This window comes from Somniosus microcephalus, chromosome 16 (genome assembly GCF_052327205.1).
Source record: "Somniosus microcephalus isolate GS21.2 chromosome 16, FLI_Smic_1.0, whole genome shotgun sequence".
In the NCBI taxonomy this organism is placed as follows: domain Eukaryota; kingdom Metazoa; phylum Chordata; class Chondrichthyes; order Squaliformes; family Somniosidae; genus Somniosus; species Somniosus microcephalus.
The window spans coordinates 84,632,340-84,653,090 of NC_141002.1; the positions used below are offsets into that span (position 1 = coordinate 84,632,340).

The window sequence follows — 20,751 nt, forward strand, 5'->3', positions numbered from 1 at the left end:
TTTAGGTGCCGGTTAAAAGAGAGTTTCCTGTAATTCAAGTCAGTCAGCCTCACCTTTTGGTTGGTTTAGCCAGGAATAAGCCTGACCAAAAGAAAATCATAGAATGATACAGCACAGAAAGAGGCCAATTAGCTGATTGTGCCTGTGCCGGCTCATTAAAAGAGCTATCTAATTAGTCCCACTCCCCCCTGCTCTTTCCCTATCGCCTCATTTTTTTTCCTTTTCAAGTATTTATCCAAGTCCCTTTTGAAAGTTTATTATTGAATCTGCTTCCACCACCCTTTCAGACAGTGCAATCCTGATCATCATAACTCATTGCATTAAAAAAAGTTCTCCTCATCGCCTCTCTGGTTCTTTTGTCAGTTATCTTAAATCTGTGTCCTACCAACCCTCATACCAGTGGAAACAGTTTCTCCTTATTTTCTCGATCAAAGTGCTTCATCAGTTTGATCATCTCTGTTAAATCTCCTCTTAACCTTCTCTGCTCTAAGGAGAACAATTCCAGCGTCTCTAGCCTGTCCACATAAGCCCCTCATCCCCGGTATCATTCTAGTAAATCTCTCTGCACCCTCTCCGAGGCCTTGACATCCTTTCTAAAGTGTGGTGCCCAGAATTGGACACATTACTCCAGCTGAGGCCTAACCAGTGTTTTATAAACTTCCTTGCTTTTGTACTCTATGGCTGCGAATTTAATTGCGCTGAGGGGGGCGGGGTTAGGAAATCCACTGTCAACCCGCCTCCACGCTGTTGAATCCGTGATTCTTAAAGTATGATGTTTTCCAATAACTAGACGGAGGCTGTAAATTAACAATCAACAGGTGTTTACTGGAGGAGGGTAGTCTAAAGACTAACAGTACAGAGGCATGCTCAAGGCTTATATACAGGTGTGGCCACTGCCGGTACTACAGTATACAGGAGCTGTAAAAGTAGTTCTCTCTTAAATGTACATACACTACAATTCCTCCCCTTTTAGATTAACAGTACCCATAACATTCAAATAACAGTTAACACTTTAACATGCACATTAAACTGAAATAGTCCATATATAGATTCAGTCTTTGGGGCGGCTTCCTGATCCTTTCTGGATAGCGCCTTTCCTGAGGTTCTTGTTCTTGGTGTGGAGGCGATTCTGGCCCCCTTTCGTCGGTTAGTTTATCAGTTTCTGCTGCTACTGTTTGAGGTAGATGCTACCGGTATGTCGGGTTCATCCCCAGGTATGCGAGACATGGGGTTGACTCGTTCCTGTGACGCTAGGATCTGGCCGACGTGGTGTCTCAATGTTCTCCCCGACATCCACTGTGTACATTACTGGCCCCTGCCGTGTGCATATCGTTCCGGGTTGCCATTTCTCTGTTCGGTAGTCGCGGGCCAAGACTGGTTGTCCTACATTGAAGCTCCTTGTTGGCGTCTCATTGATGTGCTGGAATTGCTTATCCTCAACATTCCTTCGCACAGTTGGTCTGAGCAAATCCAGACGAGATCTCAACCTTCGGTTAAAGAACATCATGGCTGGGGTCTGGTTGGTAACTGCATGTGTCGCATTTCTGTAGGCTAACAGGAAATTGTCCACCTTATGCTGTAGTGGAATGTCATCGTCGCACATGGCCCTTACTGCCTTTTTAAAGGTTTGTTCGAACCTCTCAGCCAATCCATTTGTGGCTGGATGATACGGGGCGGATGTGTAATGCCTTACCCCATTCCTTCTCATAAATTTCCGAAACTCTTCAGACACAAACTGTGGTCCGTTATCAGAGCAAATCTGCTCTGGCAAGCCGTTCCTGGCAAATAAGGTCCGCAGGACTGCAATCGTTTTCTCTGTAGTGGTGGAGGACATTTTGATCACCTCAGGCCATTTCGAGTGCGCATCCACTGCTATTAAGAACATTGAGTCCATGAATGGACCAGCAAAATCAATATGCACCCATTGCCATGGCGAGGAGGGCCACTCCCATGGGTGTAGGGGGGCATGTGGTGGTGCATTTTGGACCTTCTGGTATCCTGAGCAGCTCTTTGTTAGGTCCTCGATTTGTTGATCGATCCCCGGCCACCACACATAAGCCCTAGCAAGGCTTTTCATTTTCACCCCTCCCAGATGGCCTTCGTGAAGCTCATTGAGCACTCTCTCCCTTAACTTGGGTAGAATTACCACTCGGGATCCACACATCACTGTCCCCTGGCATACTGACAGCTGTTCTCTTCTGGATGAGAATGCTGACAACAGTGTGTCGCCATGTGTTGGCCATCCCTTCACCGTCAAATCATATACCCGAGACAGTGTCGGATCATTTCGGGTCTCCTTCTCTATATCCGCGTTAGTTACTGGCAAGCGTTCAATTATCGACGAATGAAATATTTCGATAGGGTCCACTGCTGGTGCTTCCTCCGCAGTAGGCAGTGGCAGGCATGATAGCCCATCAGCATTTCCATGCTGTTTCGTGCCCTTATACTCTATTTCATATTGGTTCGCCCCTAGAAAAAGGGACCATCTTTGTAGCCGTTGTGCAGTCATCACTGGAACGCCCTTCTTAGGATTAAAGATGGAGACAAGTGGTTGGTGGTCAGTCAGCAAGGTGAACCTCTGCCCATGCAGATAGTGGTTGAATTTTTTTACTCCCCATACTAGGCTGAGGGCCTCCCTGTCAATCTGGGTGTAGTTGCGCTCGGCTGAGGTTAGTGACCGAGACGCAAAGACTACTGGCCTCTCCAACCCGTCTGGGAATTTGTGCGATAGCTCCGCTCCAATACCATAGGGTGATGCATCACACGCCAACCGAATTGGTAGTGCTGGGTTGAAATGGGCCAACACCTCTTTTGATGTGATCAATTCTTTGCACTTCTGGAAAGCTCGTTTACATTCGTCATTCCACTTCCATGGTACCCCCGTTTGCAATAGGGTGTTCAGTGGGTGTAATACTGTAGACAACTTTGGTAAGAACTTATGGTAGTAGTTCACCAGCCGAGGAATGACCTCAGTTGTGACACATTTTCCGGTGCTGGAGCCTTGACTACTGCCTCAATCTTTTCAGGGGACTTATGTAACCCCTCTTCATCAATGACGTGGCCACAATACGAGATCTGCTTCTGGAAAAACTCGCACTTCTGGCGATTAGCTCGTAGCCCATATTCCTTTAATCTAGTGAGCACCTTCTCCAGGTTGGCGAGGTGATCACTGTCATTTTCGTCCGTGACCAGGATGTCGTCCAAATAACACTGGGTCCCTGGAATCCCTTGCAGGACTTGATCCATTGCCCTTTGCCAAATAGCCGGAGCCGATGCTACCCCGAACACCAGCCGGTTGTATTGGTAGAGACCTTTATAAGTGTTGATCGTGAGGTATTGTTTCGAGGCTTCTTCTACCTCCATTTGCAGGTACGCCTGGGCCAGATCAATCTTAGTGAAGCGTTTACCTCCAGATAGTGAGGCGAAAATATCCTCAATCCGTGGAAGCGGATATTGTACCGTGTGAAGGACTGGGTTCACTGTCACCTTAAAATCCCCACAGATGCGGACCTTCTTTGGTTCCCCAGGCGTATTAACGACCTCTTCATTACAGGAACGATGGGTGTAGCCCACTCGCTCCAGTCCACTTTGGACAGTACTCCTGAACGTTCCAAACCTTCCAGCTCTGCTTCGACGGCTGGTCGGATCGCATAAGGCACCGATCTGGCCTTAAAAAAAAACAAAAAAACTTTGGGCTTGCATTTTCCTCTATTTTAATTGTCGCTGTTATGCCTTTTAGTGTTCCGAGTCCCTCCTGGAACACTTCTTCTGCGTCAGTTAGCATGTTTGACAGTCGTCCAGGTGTGACGTCGTCATCCTTTTTGGCCTCAACCTTCAGTGCCTGTATGGAATGCCAATCTAATTGTATCTTCCGGATCCTTTCACGTCCTAGTAGTGGTGGTCCGCCATCTGGCAATACATATAGGTCCATTTTGGGTATTTCCTGGCCTTTGTATATCACGTTCACCCTTATTTTTCCTTTGGGGTAGACCTTTTGCCCCGTGTACATCTTCAAGACAATCTCTGTAGCTTTCAAGGGTATATGTGAAAATAGCCGCTTGTAGTCCCTTCGGTTTATGACTGTGTCACTGCGTTCGACAATGAAGTCGAAGACAATGAAGTCGAAGATTGGGCGACATATGTGGAACGCATTGAGGTGTACTGCAAGGCGAATGAAGTCCAATTCCATTTTCACTTGGACTCCGTCTATCTTGAGCGTGACCCAGATAGTCTGGTGATCCTCCATTTCTGTTACCTTATGTAGTTTGAGACAACCCAGCTCCTTGCTTCCGGAGCCTGTATCACTTTTCTGTTCGTCTGAACTACTGTCCATCACCTTATGTACCTTTTTGTACTTCTCCTGTGCAGATTTCTTGCTGCTGGTTTTCTTCCCTGACCTGCAGACTCTTGCTATGTGTTCTGCTTTTCCACACTGTCTGCACACTTGGTCCTTGAACCAACAATCCTTCTGGTCATGTGTTCTGCCGCAGCGATAACACTTCCCTGCTCCATATGACATTTCATTGGTGCCATATTCTTACGGTCTCCGTTGTATCTCTGCAGCGCCCCGTGCGGCTGCTTCATGTGATACACTGGACAAGGCTTTCAGCATGGCAGTAAGATCCTTTTCTGATAGAAGCCGTCTCTGGGTTCCTTCACTTTGAAGCCCACACACAAACTTGTCCCTTAACGTATCTGCTAGTCCCAATCCAAACTGGCAGTGTTTCGATAGCTTGCGCAGTTCCGTTAAGTACTCAGCATTACTTTCGTCTTTATGCTGGTTCCTTTTGTGGAACTTAAATCTTTCTGCTATCAGCAGCGGTGTGGGGTTTAAGTGGTCCTGTAGGATTTCCAGTATGCTTTCGAAATCCTTATCCACTGGCTTCTCTGGGGTTACTAGGTTTCGCAGTAAGCCATATGTTTTTGCACCCATGGAATTCAACAAAACCAGTGCTTTCCTAGCATCTGGCACTTCATTCGCCTTGCAGTACACCTCAATGCGTTCCACATATGTCGCCCAATCTTCGACTTCATTGTCGAACGCAGTGACACTGCCACTCTTCGGCATCCCTGGGTGTGGTTAAACTGTCTAAAATGGCATCTCCCGCGCTCTCCCTTCTCCGCTGGCTCAAAATGATGCCTCCCGCGCTTTCTTCCCGCGCTCGCCCTTCTCCGCTGCGGCTTCAAAAATGGCGTCTCCCGCGCTCTCCCTTCTCAATGGCGTCTCCCGCGCTCTCCCTTCTCAATGGCGTCTCCCGCGCTTCCTTTCTTTCCCCGCGGACGCCGCTCAGCCCTTGAGCCCTGGCTGCGCTCTGCGCGTTCTCCTGTGCGCCTCTCTCGTTGCCGCCGCTCGGTCCTGAACCCCGGCTGTGCTTTACCCTCTCTCTTTTTGTTTTCCGTCGACGCTGCTTGGTCTTCAACCCCCGGCTGCGTCCTGTGCGCTTCACCCTCTCTCTTACCCCGTCGACGCTGCTCGGCCTTTTCTGTGCTGTCGGTCGGCTCCAGCCGCCGATGTCCGGGAAGGGTCTGCGCTGTACCTGTTGCCAGTCTGTTGCTGGATCGTCATGGCTGGAGAACTAAGCCCAGCTCTCAACAGCCTCCCCTGCGATGTTCACTCTCTGCCGGATGACTGGGCGGTTGCTCGTGGTCGACGCCCGTGCTTCTGGCCTCGACTTTCTTCCACCGTCCTCCTGGAGCAAATCCTTGAAAGGAAATGCAGAGTTGCAGGTAGATTCGAATCGACCTCGTCGCCACTGTTGAATCCGTGATTCTTAAAGTATGATGTTTTCCAATAACTAGACGGAGGCTGTAAATTAACAATCAACAGGTGTTTACTGGAGGAGGGTAGTCCAAAGACTAACAGTACAGAGGCATGCTCAAGGCTTATATACAGGTGTCGCTGCCGGTACTACAGTATACAGGAGCTGTAAAAGTAGTTCTCTCTTAAAGGTACATACACTACACACGCGAGTCTCCCAGGTGTTGGGTCTGTCTGCGCAGCACTGATCCGACACCAAGCGGCGGGGGGAAACAATTCTGGTACTTAAATGGCTTGTTGAGAGCCATTTTAAGAGTATTTTGAGGCTTGCTTGTAATTTTACCTTCTTCCCCCACTGGTTACCCGTTGTTCGGGGAACACGTCAGCTCGACCTGGTGTGTTTTGAGTCTGCTCTGATGTTTGTGAAAAGCTGACAGCTGCAGAGGTGGTGTCAAGGATGCCATGTTGCAGATGGTGAGTTTCAGAGCACAGAAAATGTTGGTTACTGCATTTTTGATACATATATAGATTTCTTTAGCTAACATGTTTTTAGATCCAACTGTATGTCCAGTGCCAACTCATTAGGAGAACCTCTCTCACCAGTGACCGATCGCTTCTGTCATCTCAAATGCAGCTGCTATCTATTCCAGCAACATCGGAGCCAATGAAACAATCAGACCATTGAATAACTCGATCAAGTTTGTCAGGCACTCAAAACCAAGCCTGGAAAGCACGACCTGATTAATAATCTATCGCCGTAACCACTCGGCCTCTTCATCTCAGTTCAGTTACTCTTTTTTGCGGTTGTACATAAGGACATTTAAAACTAAATTTAAGCACCCTCTCATGTTTTCAATTGTCTTGCCAACCAAAATGTTACTCCAACCCCCACCCCTCTGCTGTTTTGTATCAAATATTGTACACATTGCTGTTCATATGTCTTCAAATGTGAAGTTGTGGTAGTTTTAAATACTGATTATGTAAATGAATGCATACAGTAAATAAATACAAAACTTTGTTCATTAAGGTTGCATGGAAAATGAACTAAATGATCTATTAGCAGCATTGAGCACTTCATAAATATTGTGTGTTTGTTTTTTATTAGGAGATGAGGAGTTTTGTGCACAAAGCTACATTCCCAGCTATGGAACGATGCCGGGTGAACAAGAACAACTGGCGTCTGATCTGGTAAGTCAGCTCGAACGCCTGGTAAAGTGAAGTAGAGAAAAGCTGGTAGAGTCCATGTATTCCATTAAAGTGCTTTAGTGAAGAGCTACAGGAAGAGTAACTCTAGTACTCTTAATGAAATCTGTGTATTTTCTAATAATACAAAATGTTTATTATTTCCAACAAATACTGTGCTTATTATACACCTTGCTGATGGTTCTCTTATGACAGTATTTCAGCGTGTGCTACTGGTAAATATGAGGAGCTTCCCTAAGACCACCTCTTAATTTATCAAAGAAAATCATCATTTGACAAGAAACTGACCAACATAAACAAGTTTGATGGCAAAGCTGCAATTTTTCATTCCATAACAGGGTGTGGTGTTTGCACAGGCAGTAACTTAATTTTCTGTATTCCAGTCACAAGAAAGTTGAGCTACTGGCAGGTTTCCACTTCTCATCTATCGCCAATGACTAGTTGTAGTTGGGTACTACCAGAAATAGACAGAAAAAGAAGGGTTCGACCCGAAACGTCAACTCAAATTTCTCTCCACGGATGTTGCCTGACCTGCTGAGTTTTTCCAGCATTTTCTGTTGTTATTTCGGATTTCCAACATTTGCAGTATTTTGCTATAGACAAAAGTGGTGATGCTGGCATTCTGTACCTAATTTCCCCACTTTGCTTAATATTACATAAGAACATAAGAAATAGGAGCAGGAGTGGGTCATTCATCCCTTCGAGCCTGCTCCACCATTCAATAAGATCATGGCTGATCTTCTACCTCAACTCCACTTTCCCGGACTATTCCCATATCCCTTGATTCCCATAATATCTAAAAATCTATCGATCTCTGTCTTGAATATACTCAATGACTGAGCATTCGCAGCCCTCTGGGGTAGAGAATTCCAAAGATTCACAACCCAGTATTAGCACAAGAGGAGATAAAGGCAATTAGACATTCATGATATCTCTGCTATAAATGTTATCTCTTTCTCCTGGCCTTGGGCAGGCTTCCAACAACCATGGACTGGAGAAGAACAATATGAATGTAAAATATTTTTCTAATATAAAATGTAAAATAAGTGGTGTACTTCTCCCTCAAAGCATTATTTCATGTGTTTCCCATGACTTTAAATACTGCAGTGTTTTTTTTTTAAGTATGTTCATTTAGACATTCACATATTGAACATCTTTAAATATCACCTGCAAAGGAAAAACTATATATTTTTGACTGTTAACAATACTTCACCTAGACTTACAGTAATGTTCACCTTAAGTAGGGTTTGAACTTAACCAAAGGTGATCTTAAAGGAGTTCTACTATATCTCTGTTTATCAAATAAAAATGCACATGAATACAGTTGACACTTTAATAAGCAGCATGTAATTATGTTCTTAATAAGATTTTTATTTAATTGTTGAATATTTATAACCCTTCCTCCTGGTACCATTAACAGGGTCCATATAGTAAAGAGTCAACTTGCTTATTTGGTCCAAAATCTGGGGTAAGATGGTACTACATGCACGCAAGTCTTCGGGTGGAAGTTTCTGGGGAATGGTGTTCTTGGTCATAACACAAATCCAGTTATCCTAGTGCACTAAGCAGTTGCCAAACAACAATACAGACTGTGGTTATTGAATATCCTTGCCCTGGCCTGGCTTTCTTGTGCAAAAGGTCTGAGAGCAAAATCTCTGTGAAGATTAATTATTTTGCTGCTGATCTTGCAGCAATTTGCAATTTTGAATAGTTCTATCTAATTATGATATTGCAGCATTTGTTTACTTCAGCACAGAGTGCCATCCCAAGATCACCAAGAGTCACATGTAAAAACAATGCCACATAGCATAGAAAAAACAAGGTGCCAGTCTGAAAGAGACCACTGCTATCCATCTGTCTGTGTCCAAAGATTGAGAAAATTCTCATTCCCATTAAACATCTTCATTGGCAAATATCAAGCCATTCTAGCCTTTACATTGCCAATATTGTCTGCCTCTCGAACAAGTCCGTACCATATATTCACCACTCTCTGGGTAAAGCTGTAAATTTAGTCCATTCAAGCAATTATTACAACTCCTCTGGTAGGAAAGATGGGCTTGATTCTTTTCTTTTTCCTTCTGCGCTCCTTCATAAAACTCAATTTCCTGTTTTGACCATTTAACCTGTGCCTGATGCCATAATTATACTAAATGTCAGTAGCCAAAAAGAAAGCATGATTGTGAGTATTTTTTAATTGAATGGCTCATGGCAAAGATTGTGTGTCTACCAGTATGTTTGGTGTCTGATTTTTGGTGACAGAAGCTGTATTTAGACAAAACTGTTTTTCCCATTGATATTAATTCCTTACCACTGAAGATGTGGAATAAAATAATCAGAGGCAGGGCAGCAGACTTAGTTACTGCCTTCCATTTTTCCACCCCAGGGAAATGGATGGATACCTACCATTGGATTGTTGGGGAACAGATTGATTACCAGGGGTGGGGGGAAGATTTCTCTGTTTGCCAGTTATAGTGAAATCTTAAACCTACGCACAAACAGTAAAGAGGAAATCTTTCTCTGAATTTAAAACATGTTTACTAACCAGTTATGACAAAAGACCACATACCCTGCCACTAGACTGCAGAAGCAGATGCCACCACTTCATTGCTGCAGATCAGATACTCCCGGATAAACCATTGGGATCCAAAATAAGAAAATACAATATTTGGAAATGTTGTTTGAACACAATTTGTTGACGCGGGCTACAGGTTCACCTGTTTTAGCTGAGTTGCCAGTGAGGGCACTAGAATTAATCCTGCCCTCATCAGGCTAGGGAGTGGAAAAAGTCGCAGATTCCTGTTCTGATTTGTTATCCAGTGATTCCTGCTGGAAGTGCACTTGTGTGGACATCAGCTTAGGACAGGATTGGGCTTGCTACAGGCTCACACATGACGAACAGTGGCTTGAGAGAGGTACCAGAACCCTTCCACTGCCAATGGAGCTACGTGTCAGCATGAGCCACTGCCTTTAGAGGACTAAGTCGAGGAAGGAAAAATAAAAAGGTTTAAAGGATCGTTTATTCTTGCGGCAGTTACAACCAGACATGGTGCAGTGCAGAGGGGCATCAATTGCACAAGTACAAATTGTACATTTAGTCCCACTGTACATGAATGTTTATTTAAATGGAAAGGACATGTCTGAATCCTAAGTGGTCCATTCCAATCCAAAATTGTAAATGTGCAACTAAACACAAAATGGCCTAGTTCACTGTTTTAGTTTGTCATTCATCCTAAGAATACCCATGTTTATCCTGCTGTATAACATAGATGTAATGCCTCAGAAATCAGTTTTACACTTCCTCTATAACTACTATGAAAGAAAGTTCACGCACTGTTATCTACAGAATAAACAAAAGAAAGACAACAGCTGAGAAAATCATTTTTGCAGTTTGATTGAACCTCGCCAGAGGTGAGTCCTTTGGTGATTTTTTTCCTGCATTTATAACAAGACTCACTGCAATTGTGTTAAATAAGATACTGCAAACTTGGTCAGGAACTTACAATTGACAGTGTGAGCAATATTAATCTAGACCGTCTAACTAAAACTTCCACTGCTTACAATTCTCAAGCACTAGAAACCAAAGATTTGACATATTGCACACTCCAAATGTTTACAGTTACATGCTCGTAGCTGTTCGGTCATCAAAAATCTAACTGTGGTGCCTGTGGTTATGTGGCTGGAATATTTGCCAGATCCTCTCCTAACCCACTAGGTTCTCTACCATAGTATTTTCCAAAACAAGCCTTCCAGCATTAACCAAAGCAAAATACTGCGGATCTGAAATAAAAACAAAGTGCTGGAAATTAAGATTGTCTTACTTGAAAGTCTTCACAGGTCTGTTTCAAAACACTCGGGGGGAAACGAGCGTAAGTCACAGTGAGCTCAGGTATGTTAATGCAAGTTCATATAGTATAAAACAAATATAATTTTAAATGTGATAAACACTCACGTATAACTGTCACAATGGACACTTTTAAGCACAGTCTTTATGTTCTTGGCAGCTGCTGTGCTTTAACCCCTAGTAATGCATCTAGGAAATCTTTAACGAGTTGAACCTTTACAGGTGAAAAATCAATGAAATACATAAAAATGATTATGTAAAAGTTATATCTTTTAAAATGTATGTAGGACATGACCACTTCACCGATTTACTAAGGAACTTCCAGTACAACATGCCAGAAATCTTTGGACCATCAACAATGTGTAACATTGCGACGTAAGCCAGCAGCTCGATATAATATGTACACAGAGCCATAGAGAGTCACCGTTCCCTAGCCAAGAGGTTTGATGTGTGCCAATACTCCAGATCTCATGGAGGAAACACAGATCTGATTTTGAGAGAATATGCAACACTCGCTGAAATCTTGCTCACAAGGTTTTGTTTAAATTCACATCTGGGTCAGTGCAATACGCTTGTAGCATCATTATATAGAATGAAAAATCAAGAGAGAATGTAAATAAGCTGAAGTAGGTGCCAGTCCTGGCATTCGCATGGTCATCTGGTAAACTGTCACTGATTGGCAAGTTTATTAAAATGTAATCGTGTGGGCCTGGGATGATTCATTGAATCATTGTAGCCCACAAGATTGGCAAAATAATGATTCCTCCCCGCCTCTAATAAAAGCAGAAAAATTATGGCACTCAGGCTGCCTTAAAGAAAGTGTTACAAGGAAGAGTGCCGTGCCGTCTAAATGGTTTAAAAAAAAAAAATTTAAAAAAATTGCATTGTTACCACTGATCCATTCCTCTAGTCCGAGAGAACAGCACAAGTGCCGTGTGAGCCACAGTCCTAGCATCTTGAGAGTAGGAAAATTGCCAGAAATGCCATTTTTTTAAAAACGAGGATCCATCACAGACCCCGACAGCTGCAAAATGGTTTTCAAATCGAGCTGTAACTGTGCTGCAGTGCTTCGATAAAACATTAGCTCACTTGTCTTTCTGACACTCTGCAAGTTACTCCTTATTGTGTGGTGGAGCTGTGCTCTTCATTATGCTTCCTGTTTCTTCCCAGGGGTGTTTTACAGTTGAGGTTGATGCCAGGACTCTGTCCCAGCCACAAAAATAATACCACAGTATGGTGATGTTCTCATTCTCTCAGCTTTTTCCATGCAGGAGAATGCAGGACACAAGCATTAGTTGCCAAGACAGAGTTTAAGTATTAAGTGAACAATGACAAGATAGGAAACAAACTTTCTGCACATCCTGTAGTGGTCAAAGTCTGTCTGATGGGCACTGTAATGCCTTCCTGTTTAAATGAGCTTAATCAAAAGAAATATTTATCAAGTTTCTTCTGAGCTTATGAGTCAGAATCCAGTATTAGGCTGAGGTTTGAACAGCGCAGTGGTATTTAGTTCATAATATTCTGAATATTGTAGCTCAGTCATTCTGAGACTGATGCCTGCTAATTCACTTACTGCATCTTCCCAGTACCTGTCACAAAGTCTTTACTCCCTCTCCCCCTACTAATTTTATGACGTATCTGGGGCAGGCAGAGGCAGGAAGTGATTCTGATGCACTCCACTTGGTCTTCGTCAACTCCCAGATTCCCATTGGCCGGTCCCTCGGAGGGAGTGAGTAACTGCACTCGCCCATATGCAAGCAGATGCACGGTAAAGAGAACCAGATAAGAGAAACATGCTCCTGAGCTGATATCCAACATTTAGAGGTCCTTGCAGAGGGCCTCTGGGCAGAAAGTGAAGAGGATTCTGTGCAAACACACGCAGCATAAAATGTTTTTCTGTTATGTCAACTTGCCAGACCTTTCTTTCTGCCGCAACAACTCTCTGCTCCCATACTGGCTCATGCGATTTGAAGGCCGGATAGCCCATCTCCCACATGTAAATGACACAAGGACCGAAAATACGGTCGGAGTCAGCAGGGCACCTCCGAGGCAGGTGGAAGTTCTGCTCTGCTGCAATGCGTCCCAATCAAGCGAAGGGACAGTAAGCCTAGTATTCGATGTAACAACAGAAAACGCTGGAAAAACTCAGAAGGCCAGGGCAGCATCCGTGGAGAGAGAAACCGAGTTAACGTTTCAGGTCAATGACCCTTCGTCAGAACTAGAAAAAAGCAGGAAAAGGAATAGATTTTAAAGCAAGTTGGGGGCTGGGAAAAGGGGGAGGGGATGAAAGAACAAAAGGGAAGGTCAATGATAGGATAGAAAGCAGGAGAGATAAAGAGATATTGAAGGCAAGAGGAGGTGATGGGACAGGTAAAGAAACAAAGGATGGCTCTAGATGAAGTGTGAATGGCGCTGGCAGAATGAAGGACAGCTGCCATGTGGATTAAAAAAAAATTAAATATTTTTTATATATATATATTATATTATAGGTGCTGTTCCTCGAGCCTACGCTGAGCTTCCGTGGTACAATGCAAGAGGCTGAGGACGGTGAGGTCTGAGTGGGAATGAAGCGAAGTATTCGATGTCTTTATGTATCAATTAAAATTTTGCAGGAAAGACAGTTTAAAATCTTTATTACTACAGGATATACAGGCAACATGTGACTAGTACTCTATTGCTACTGTGAAGCAAATCTATTGGAGAGCTTTCTCGCAGATCCATAAATATCCTTCCCTGGCTCTTTAATCAAGACTGAATTTGGCCTTCCTCGTGTTTGCAAAGCCGATTCTCCCTGCATCAGTCCATATGTCACAGGTGATCCAACTTGCAGTCTCGCATGTGCGCTGGTATACAGCAGGGCAGCAAACAAACAGTGATTCATACAAGTGAGCTTTTTATCAGTTGATACTGGATCAAACTTGCACCGGAATACCCATAAATAAGGAAGAAATCAAAATGTGAAATTGGCTGTAAGCAGTGCTGCAGCGTTTTGACACTGGATGATGCATAGTCAAGTGGCTAATAAGCTTGTAACTGTGACTCTGAATAACAACAACAGCCCAAATATAAAGAACTAATTGTTTAAAAAAAAAATCAAGAATTTATCAAAAAAAAACCTCAACCGAATTAGTTCACATCACAATCTTCTAAATGTGACTTCAAACCTCAGTTTCTCTTTTCTTGGGGGCCATGTACCTTTTCATAGGTTATATTTTAAACCAAGATTTATGACTGTCATTATGAACGTCACTCTTAAAATAAATTGAATCTGATAAACCACAAGATCACGGGATAATTACGGATGAGGAAGACCATTCGGTGCATATTAGTTCATCTATCAGAAGCGCCCTACAGTTCCCCGACTTGAAAAATGGAATCCTAATTTTGAAAAGCCATTCAAGGGATGGCTGATGATTGATTGATTAAATTATGTAAACAAAATGGAAATTTCAGTCTGATTCAATGCAAATACATGAGTCTGAAAATGTGTACACCCAAGACCAGTTCAACCTGCTGACTACTGAAGTGCATTTGTTTCAAACCTTAATTAATGCAGCAAGGTTAATAATGTCTGTAGCGGAGATGTTGTAATACCGACGGTAAATTGGTAAAGTGGTCACAAACTACACACAAACTAACAGCACAGAAGTCATCATTACTCACATTGAGATAAGGCCAGATAAAATTAGCCTGTTGTCTCTATTGTCATGGAGCAGTGAGGAAAAGAAAATGAGTCAAAGAATATGAAATAGAGCAACGCCCATGGCTAACAGACTGTAAAGTGTTCATGTTTATGTTACATGGCAACTGTTTTCCCCAACTAAAGGTAATGCTTTAATGGCAGTAATAATGACTGTCTTATCGCCAACGTGCACTATTGTAGAATTAGAGTAAATGCAACCAGAACTGCAATAGAAACAGAAGAGGGGGGGAAACTTGTAAGATATATCTGGCCTTATCCAGTTTCTTGTGATCAGTACTAACCAGTCTCTTCTAAGCTGCAGCCTGATTAAATCTTTCTTATACTGAATTACATTTTATTGCCAATCGGTCTAGTTATATCATTACAAGACGATAGCAAATGTTAATGTCACTTTGCTATGGATTATACCTTGTTCCATGTAAATACTAGAAACTAAATAATTGAATTTATATTTTTAAGTAATGTTTTTGATATCATAAAAACTAATGCATAATATACAGGTATATAAATGCATGTAATTCATTATGTCTTCTTTGTTTATAAACTAGATGTAGCAACAATTTATTAGGATCATGGGAATCCGAACTGGGTTTTCCTATTTAAATATTGCTGAATAGAAGTGTTCTCAAAGTGTTGACTTGTTGCTGGTCCTAGAAGCCTTTTTGAACTGAAATGCCTCCACTCATAGATGAAATAGTATGCTGTTTGTTTTCATGTCCTCAATTAATCTATTTCTAAATATCCCACAGCTACTCACTGCGAATGGTGCAGGACTCATGAGCAAATGCATGGTATGCCGTTGACTGCTGGGAGACACATTCTTTCTGTGTGCTTTCTGTTCGCTTGATGCAATAACTGAAGCTATAATAATGTTTCGTCTTGTTTAAAGCTATTTGCATTGCGTTTGGGGGAAAAAAAACTGTAAATGTTAAAGTACAATTGGTAATCATCTAAAGTAAAAGAGTCAATTTATTATTTACTTCTCTGTGCCTTTCTCATAGATTAGTTAAAATTTCAGTAATAAGCCTTTTCTCCTGCATTATTTGTATGTTATTTTATTCTTTCTGTTCCCCTGCCACAATTGTACTACACCACACAATGGCCTAGAAATCCGAGCGCGCAGCACCCGTTTTTCGGACACTAAGTAGCGTCCTAAGCCCCCAATATGGCAGGCAGGAAGGGCATGCTCATTAGAAGCTGAAAATGTACTACACACAATTCAAAAAAAAAAAGGCGGGCAGGGCCCACACCTGAAACCGGTAAATAAGGGACTTGTTTGAAGCCTCCTCTGCAATATTGAGTTGTCCTAAACGCAGACAGCGCCAGGCAAAACTAAACCTACATGCGGCTTAACTGGTTATCCTTAAAGTGATCACTGCAGGCCGCAACCAACAAGGTAAGTGTTTAAAATATACTTACCTGAATGCGGAGCTGGGAGCAGCAGGAGTGCTTCGCCTGACCCCACATTAAAACCATGTGTGCTGCATCCAGCCACCGCTCCCCCATCCCGATTGCCATCACTACCCTCCCGATCCCAGCCTCTCCCCTCCCCAATCCCGGCCTCTACCCTCTACCCTCCTTCCCGGTAAATGACTTACCTGAAGGCGGCTGCTTTGCAGATCTTGGAGTCCTCCTCTCCAGCAGTTGCCTGGAGATTAACATTAGGTATCTGGAGCTCGATGATAATGAGGCACCAGGCCCAATGTTGCCTGCGCCTCGGGCCAATCCATTCTGGCGTGGTTGAATTTCTAGGCCGTTATATCTCTAAAAGGCTGTGAAGTGGGAGGTGGGGGGAGAAGAATTCCACCTCGAGGACAGGTAGTTAACAAGTGCCACTAGCATTCTTGAGCCCCTGTTGGAAGATAAATGGTTGTGGATATACTGTACTTAACTTGCAAGCTCCTGCTGTGCTACGGGAGAATATCTCCTCTGCTGAAAGCCTGCTCTCGGACAACTTGGTTGAAATGAGTTCAATGCATGGAGAAGCACGGGGCAAACTTGCATTTTAACACAATATGCTGACACATCAATGCACTGCTCCTTTTAAATGCCTTTTTAAAAGCTTTTACCTGCACTAACTAACTATTAATTCATCAATAGGCTCTTGGTGCTCAAATTGCTTTGGAAGCAAATTGTGTTTTACCCTGGAAATTGCTACATGTGTAACAAATAATTATGTTTTAACTCAAAAAAAAAGAACTCATGTTAAGTCATCAAACCCATCTTGAATGTGACTTTGTCAACTTCATGACAAATATTTACTGACACTCTGAAAGGTGTTTCTGACACCTCATTACCGCTACTTTGTATAAGGAGTGAAAAAGATTCATAGTGGTTAGCACTGTTGCCTCACAGCGCCAGGGACCCGGGTTCGAATCCGGCCTCGGGCGACTGTCTGTGTGGAGTTTGCACATTCTCCCCGTGTTTGCGTGGGTTTCCTCCGGGTGCTCCGGTTTCCTCCCACAGTCCAAAGATGTGCGGGTTAGGTTGATTGGCTATGATAAATTGACCCTTAGTGTTAGGGGGGATTAAATACATGGGGTTGCGGGGATAGGGTGGGATATGTGTTGGGGTTACGGGGATTGGGTGGGATATGTGTCGGTGCAGGCTCGATGGGCCGAAATGGCCTCTATCTGCACTGTGGGATTTCTGTGATTCTGTGAAAATGGCGAATTCTGGAATTATTTACTAACTTGGGGTACTCAAAGCAAAACATTTCAATTTCTTCTCCCCTCAAGTTAATGGAGATCATTATTCAAGTGCCTGGTGCGAAGAGTATCTTAAAGTATTTTGTAATTTTGTATTTTTTAGCAAAGCCAGAAATAAAATACTACTTTAGTTTGTGTTACTTTGAAGAACTTTCACAACAACGCTTGAACTTGCCTCCCTGTAGTTATTAATATCAGTCAATTAGAAATTTGGTCCTTAAAATGTTTGTTTTAAGCTGGTTACTGGAGTCATTGACAATGAAATTAGAATAATGTTTCTTCAGGGCAGTAGCACAGACACGTCATCACACACATTCACCAATTATTCAATAAAGGTTGGCTGATGTCACCTGTGTAATTATAAATTATGTTTTAGTTTTTTTAAATTTGTTTTTATGTGATGTGGGCGTCGCTGACGAAGGAGCAGCGCTCCGAAAGCTTGTGATTTCAAATAAAGCTGTTGGACTATACCCTGGTGTTGTGTGACTTCCCACATTTAAAGATGAGGGGTAAGCCATTTAGGACAGAGATGAGGAGGAATTTCTTCACCCAGAGAGTGGTGAACCTGTGGAATTCTCTACCACAGAAGGCAGTTGAGGCCAATTCATTAAATATATTCAAGAAGGAGTTAGATATATTTCTTAAGGCTAAAGGGATCAAGGGATACGGGGAGAAAGCAGGGACAGGGTACTGAATTTGGATGATCAGCCATGATCTCATTAAATGGCGGAGCAGGTTTGAGGGGCCGAATGGCCTACTCCTGCTCCTATCTTCTATGTTTCTATGATGACTTGTGCCGACAATCTGGCCAATTCTACATTATTATAAATGATGTATCTATCAGTTAGGAGTACTCCTAATATTCAAAATGGTTTTAAGGAATGTTTTTCTTTCCTTAGCATTTTGGGATGTCTGGAGGTTGCGAAAGGCACTATAAAAATGCTAAATTCTTTTCCTTCTAATAAAGCATAATTATGACACAGATCATTTTGTAAATTATTTGAAATATGAAGTCAACCATGGGACAAGGTGAACTATGATGCAGGATCTAAAAATGAGGGCCCATTCTCCGCGCCTGACTGGTCGCATTTTACAGAATATACCGCGTACAGTGTTTTTTTTTATTCGTTTATGGGATGTGGGCATCGCTGGCAAGGCCAGCATTTATTGCCCATCCCTAATTGCCCTTGAGAAGGTGGTGGTGAGCCGCTGCCTTGAACCGCTGCAGTCCGTGTGGTGAAGGTACTCCCACAGTGCTGTTAGGGAAGGAGTTCCAGGAATTTGACCCAGCAACGATGAAGGATCGGCGATATACTTCTAAGTCAGGATGGTGTGTAACTTGGAGGGGAACTTGGAGGTGGTGGTGTTCCCATGTGCCTGCTGCTCTTGTCCTTCTAGGTGGAAGAGGTCGTGAGTTTGGGAGGTGCTGTCGAAGAAGCCTTGGTGAGTTGCTGCAGTGCATCTTGTAGATGGTACACATTGCAGCCACGGTACGCCGGTGGTGGAGGGAGTGAATGTTTAAGGTGGTGGATGGGGTGCCAATCAAGCAGGCTGCTTTGTCCTGGATGGTGTCGAGCTTCTTGAGTTATGTTGGAGCTGCACTCATCCAGGCAAGTGGAGAGTATTCCATCACACTCCTTACTTGTGTCTTTATAGATGGTAGAAAGGCAATGACTATCTCAAACAAGCAAGAGTCTAACCACCTCCATTTGACATTCAACGGCATTACCATCGCCAAATCCTCCACAATCAACATCCTGGGGGTCGCCGGGAAGGCGCCGAACACCTAGAGTCTCTTCGCCGGGAGCAAGCGGAAGCCAAGCGCAAGGAGCGCACGTCAACGCAAGCACCCCACCCACCCGCCCCTTCAACCACTGTCTGCCCCATCTGTGACAGAGACTGTAGGTCCCACGTTGGACTAATCAGTCACCTGCGAACTCATTTAGTGTGGAAGCAAGTCATCCTCGGTTCTGAGGGACTGCCTAAGAAGAAGATGATTGGGGAGTCAGGAGGTGAGACACTCGCTGCAGAATACCTAGCCTCTGACCTGCTCTTGTTGCCACAGTATGTGGCTGGTCTAGTTAAGTTTCTGGTTAATGGTGACCCCCCCAGGATGTTGATGGTGGGGGATTTGGCAATGGTAATGCGTTGAATGTCAAGTGGAGGTGGTTAAACTCTTGCTTGTTGGAGATAGTCATTGCCTGGCACTTCTGTGGCGCGAATGTTACCTGCCACTTATTTTGTATATAAACAATATGTTGAAAATCTTACACATGGGCCATGATTTTGCTGACCTCGGCGAGTCCGTGGCGGGCGACCTTGGTGGCAGGTCCCGACCCTGCTGCTGGTTCCATCCCACTGTCTGAAATGAATTTACCTTAATTGGAATTGTTAAGCCCGCCCAGCGTATTTCCTGGCCAATTAGAGGAAGCGGGTCTGGTGACGTCATTTGATGATGCATATTCAGCTGGTTTCCTTAAAGGGACCAAGTTCAAATTTATTTTGACATTTGTGCTGTCAGTGTTCTGCAGCAGTGATGTGCTGGAAACCATGACAAACACTGCACAGAGGTGCGGAGCTGCACCCATCCTCTCCCAGGACTCCCTTCATATGTTTATGGAGTGAGTCACAGCACGCAGGGAGGCCCTCTTCCCTTCCCATGGGCGGAAGAGATCTCCCCAGGAGATCAACACAGCCTGGTTGCACATTACACAGGAGAGCGCAAGCAGGGATGTTGTCAAGAGGTCCTGGGTGCAGTGCCGTAAACATTTCAGTGATCTCAGTAGATAACGAAACATTAATACAAAGCCACACTCAACCACATAAGAACATAAGAAATAGGAGCAGGTGTAGGCCAGTTGGCCCCTCGAGCCTGCTCCACCACTCAATAAGATCATGGCTGATCCAGTCTTGACCTCAACACCACTTTCCCGCTCTCTCCCCATACCCCTTGACTCCCTTGTAGTTCAAATGTCTGTCAATTTCCGCCTTTAATATATTCAATGACTCCGCCTCCACAGCTCTCTGGGGTAGAGAATTCCAAAAATTCACGACCCTCTGAGAGAAGAAATTCCTCCTCATCTCCATCTTAAATGTGTGACCCCTTATTCTGAAACTATGCCCCCTGGTCCTAGATACCCCCACTAGGGGAAATATCCTCTCGGCATCCACCCTGTCAATCCCCCTCAGAATCTTATATATTTCAATAAGATCACCTCTCATTCTTCTAAACTCCAATGAGTATAGGCTCAACCTTTCATCATACATCAACCCCTTCATACCAGGAATCAACCTAGTGAACCTTCTCTGCACTGCCTCCAATGCAAGTATATCCTTCCTTAAATATGGAGACCAAAACTGTACGCAGTACTCCAGGTGCGGTCTCACCAGTGCCCTGTAAAGTTGCATCAAAACTTCCCTACTTTTATACTCCATATCCCTTGCAATAAAGGCCAACATTCCATTAGCCTTCCTAATTACTTGCTGTACCTGCATGCTAACATTTTGTGTTTCATGTACTAGGACCCCCAGATTCCTT

At 43.7% G+C, this 20,751-nt stretch overlaps 1 protein-coding gene across 2 annotated transcripts in view; it reads left to right on the forward strand.

The window, feature by feature from the left end:
• The window catches only part of ano6 (anoctamin 6), a 181,953-nt gene that overhangs the window by 48,566 nt on the left and 112,636 nt on the right, over nt 1-20,751 (forward strand). Inside the window, exons 2-4 of one of the 2 annotated variants that reach the window (XM_086009390.1) lie at nt 6,864-6,946; nt 8,382-8,429; nt 15,255-15,296. In XM_086009390.1, coding sequence (XP_085865516.1) covers nt 6,864-6,946; nt 8,382-8,429; nt 15,255-15,296 — 173 coding nt within the window. The remainder of the gene's footprint in view (nt 1-6,863; nt 6,947-8,381; nt 8,430-15,254; nt 15,297-20,751) is intronic. The other variant, XM_086009388.1, reaches the window with a different exon arrangement.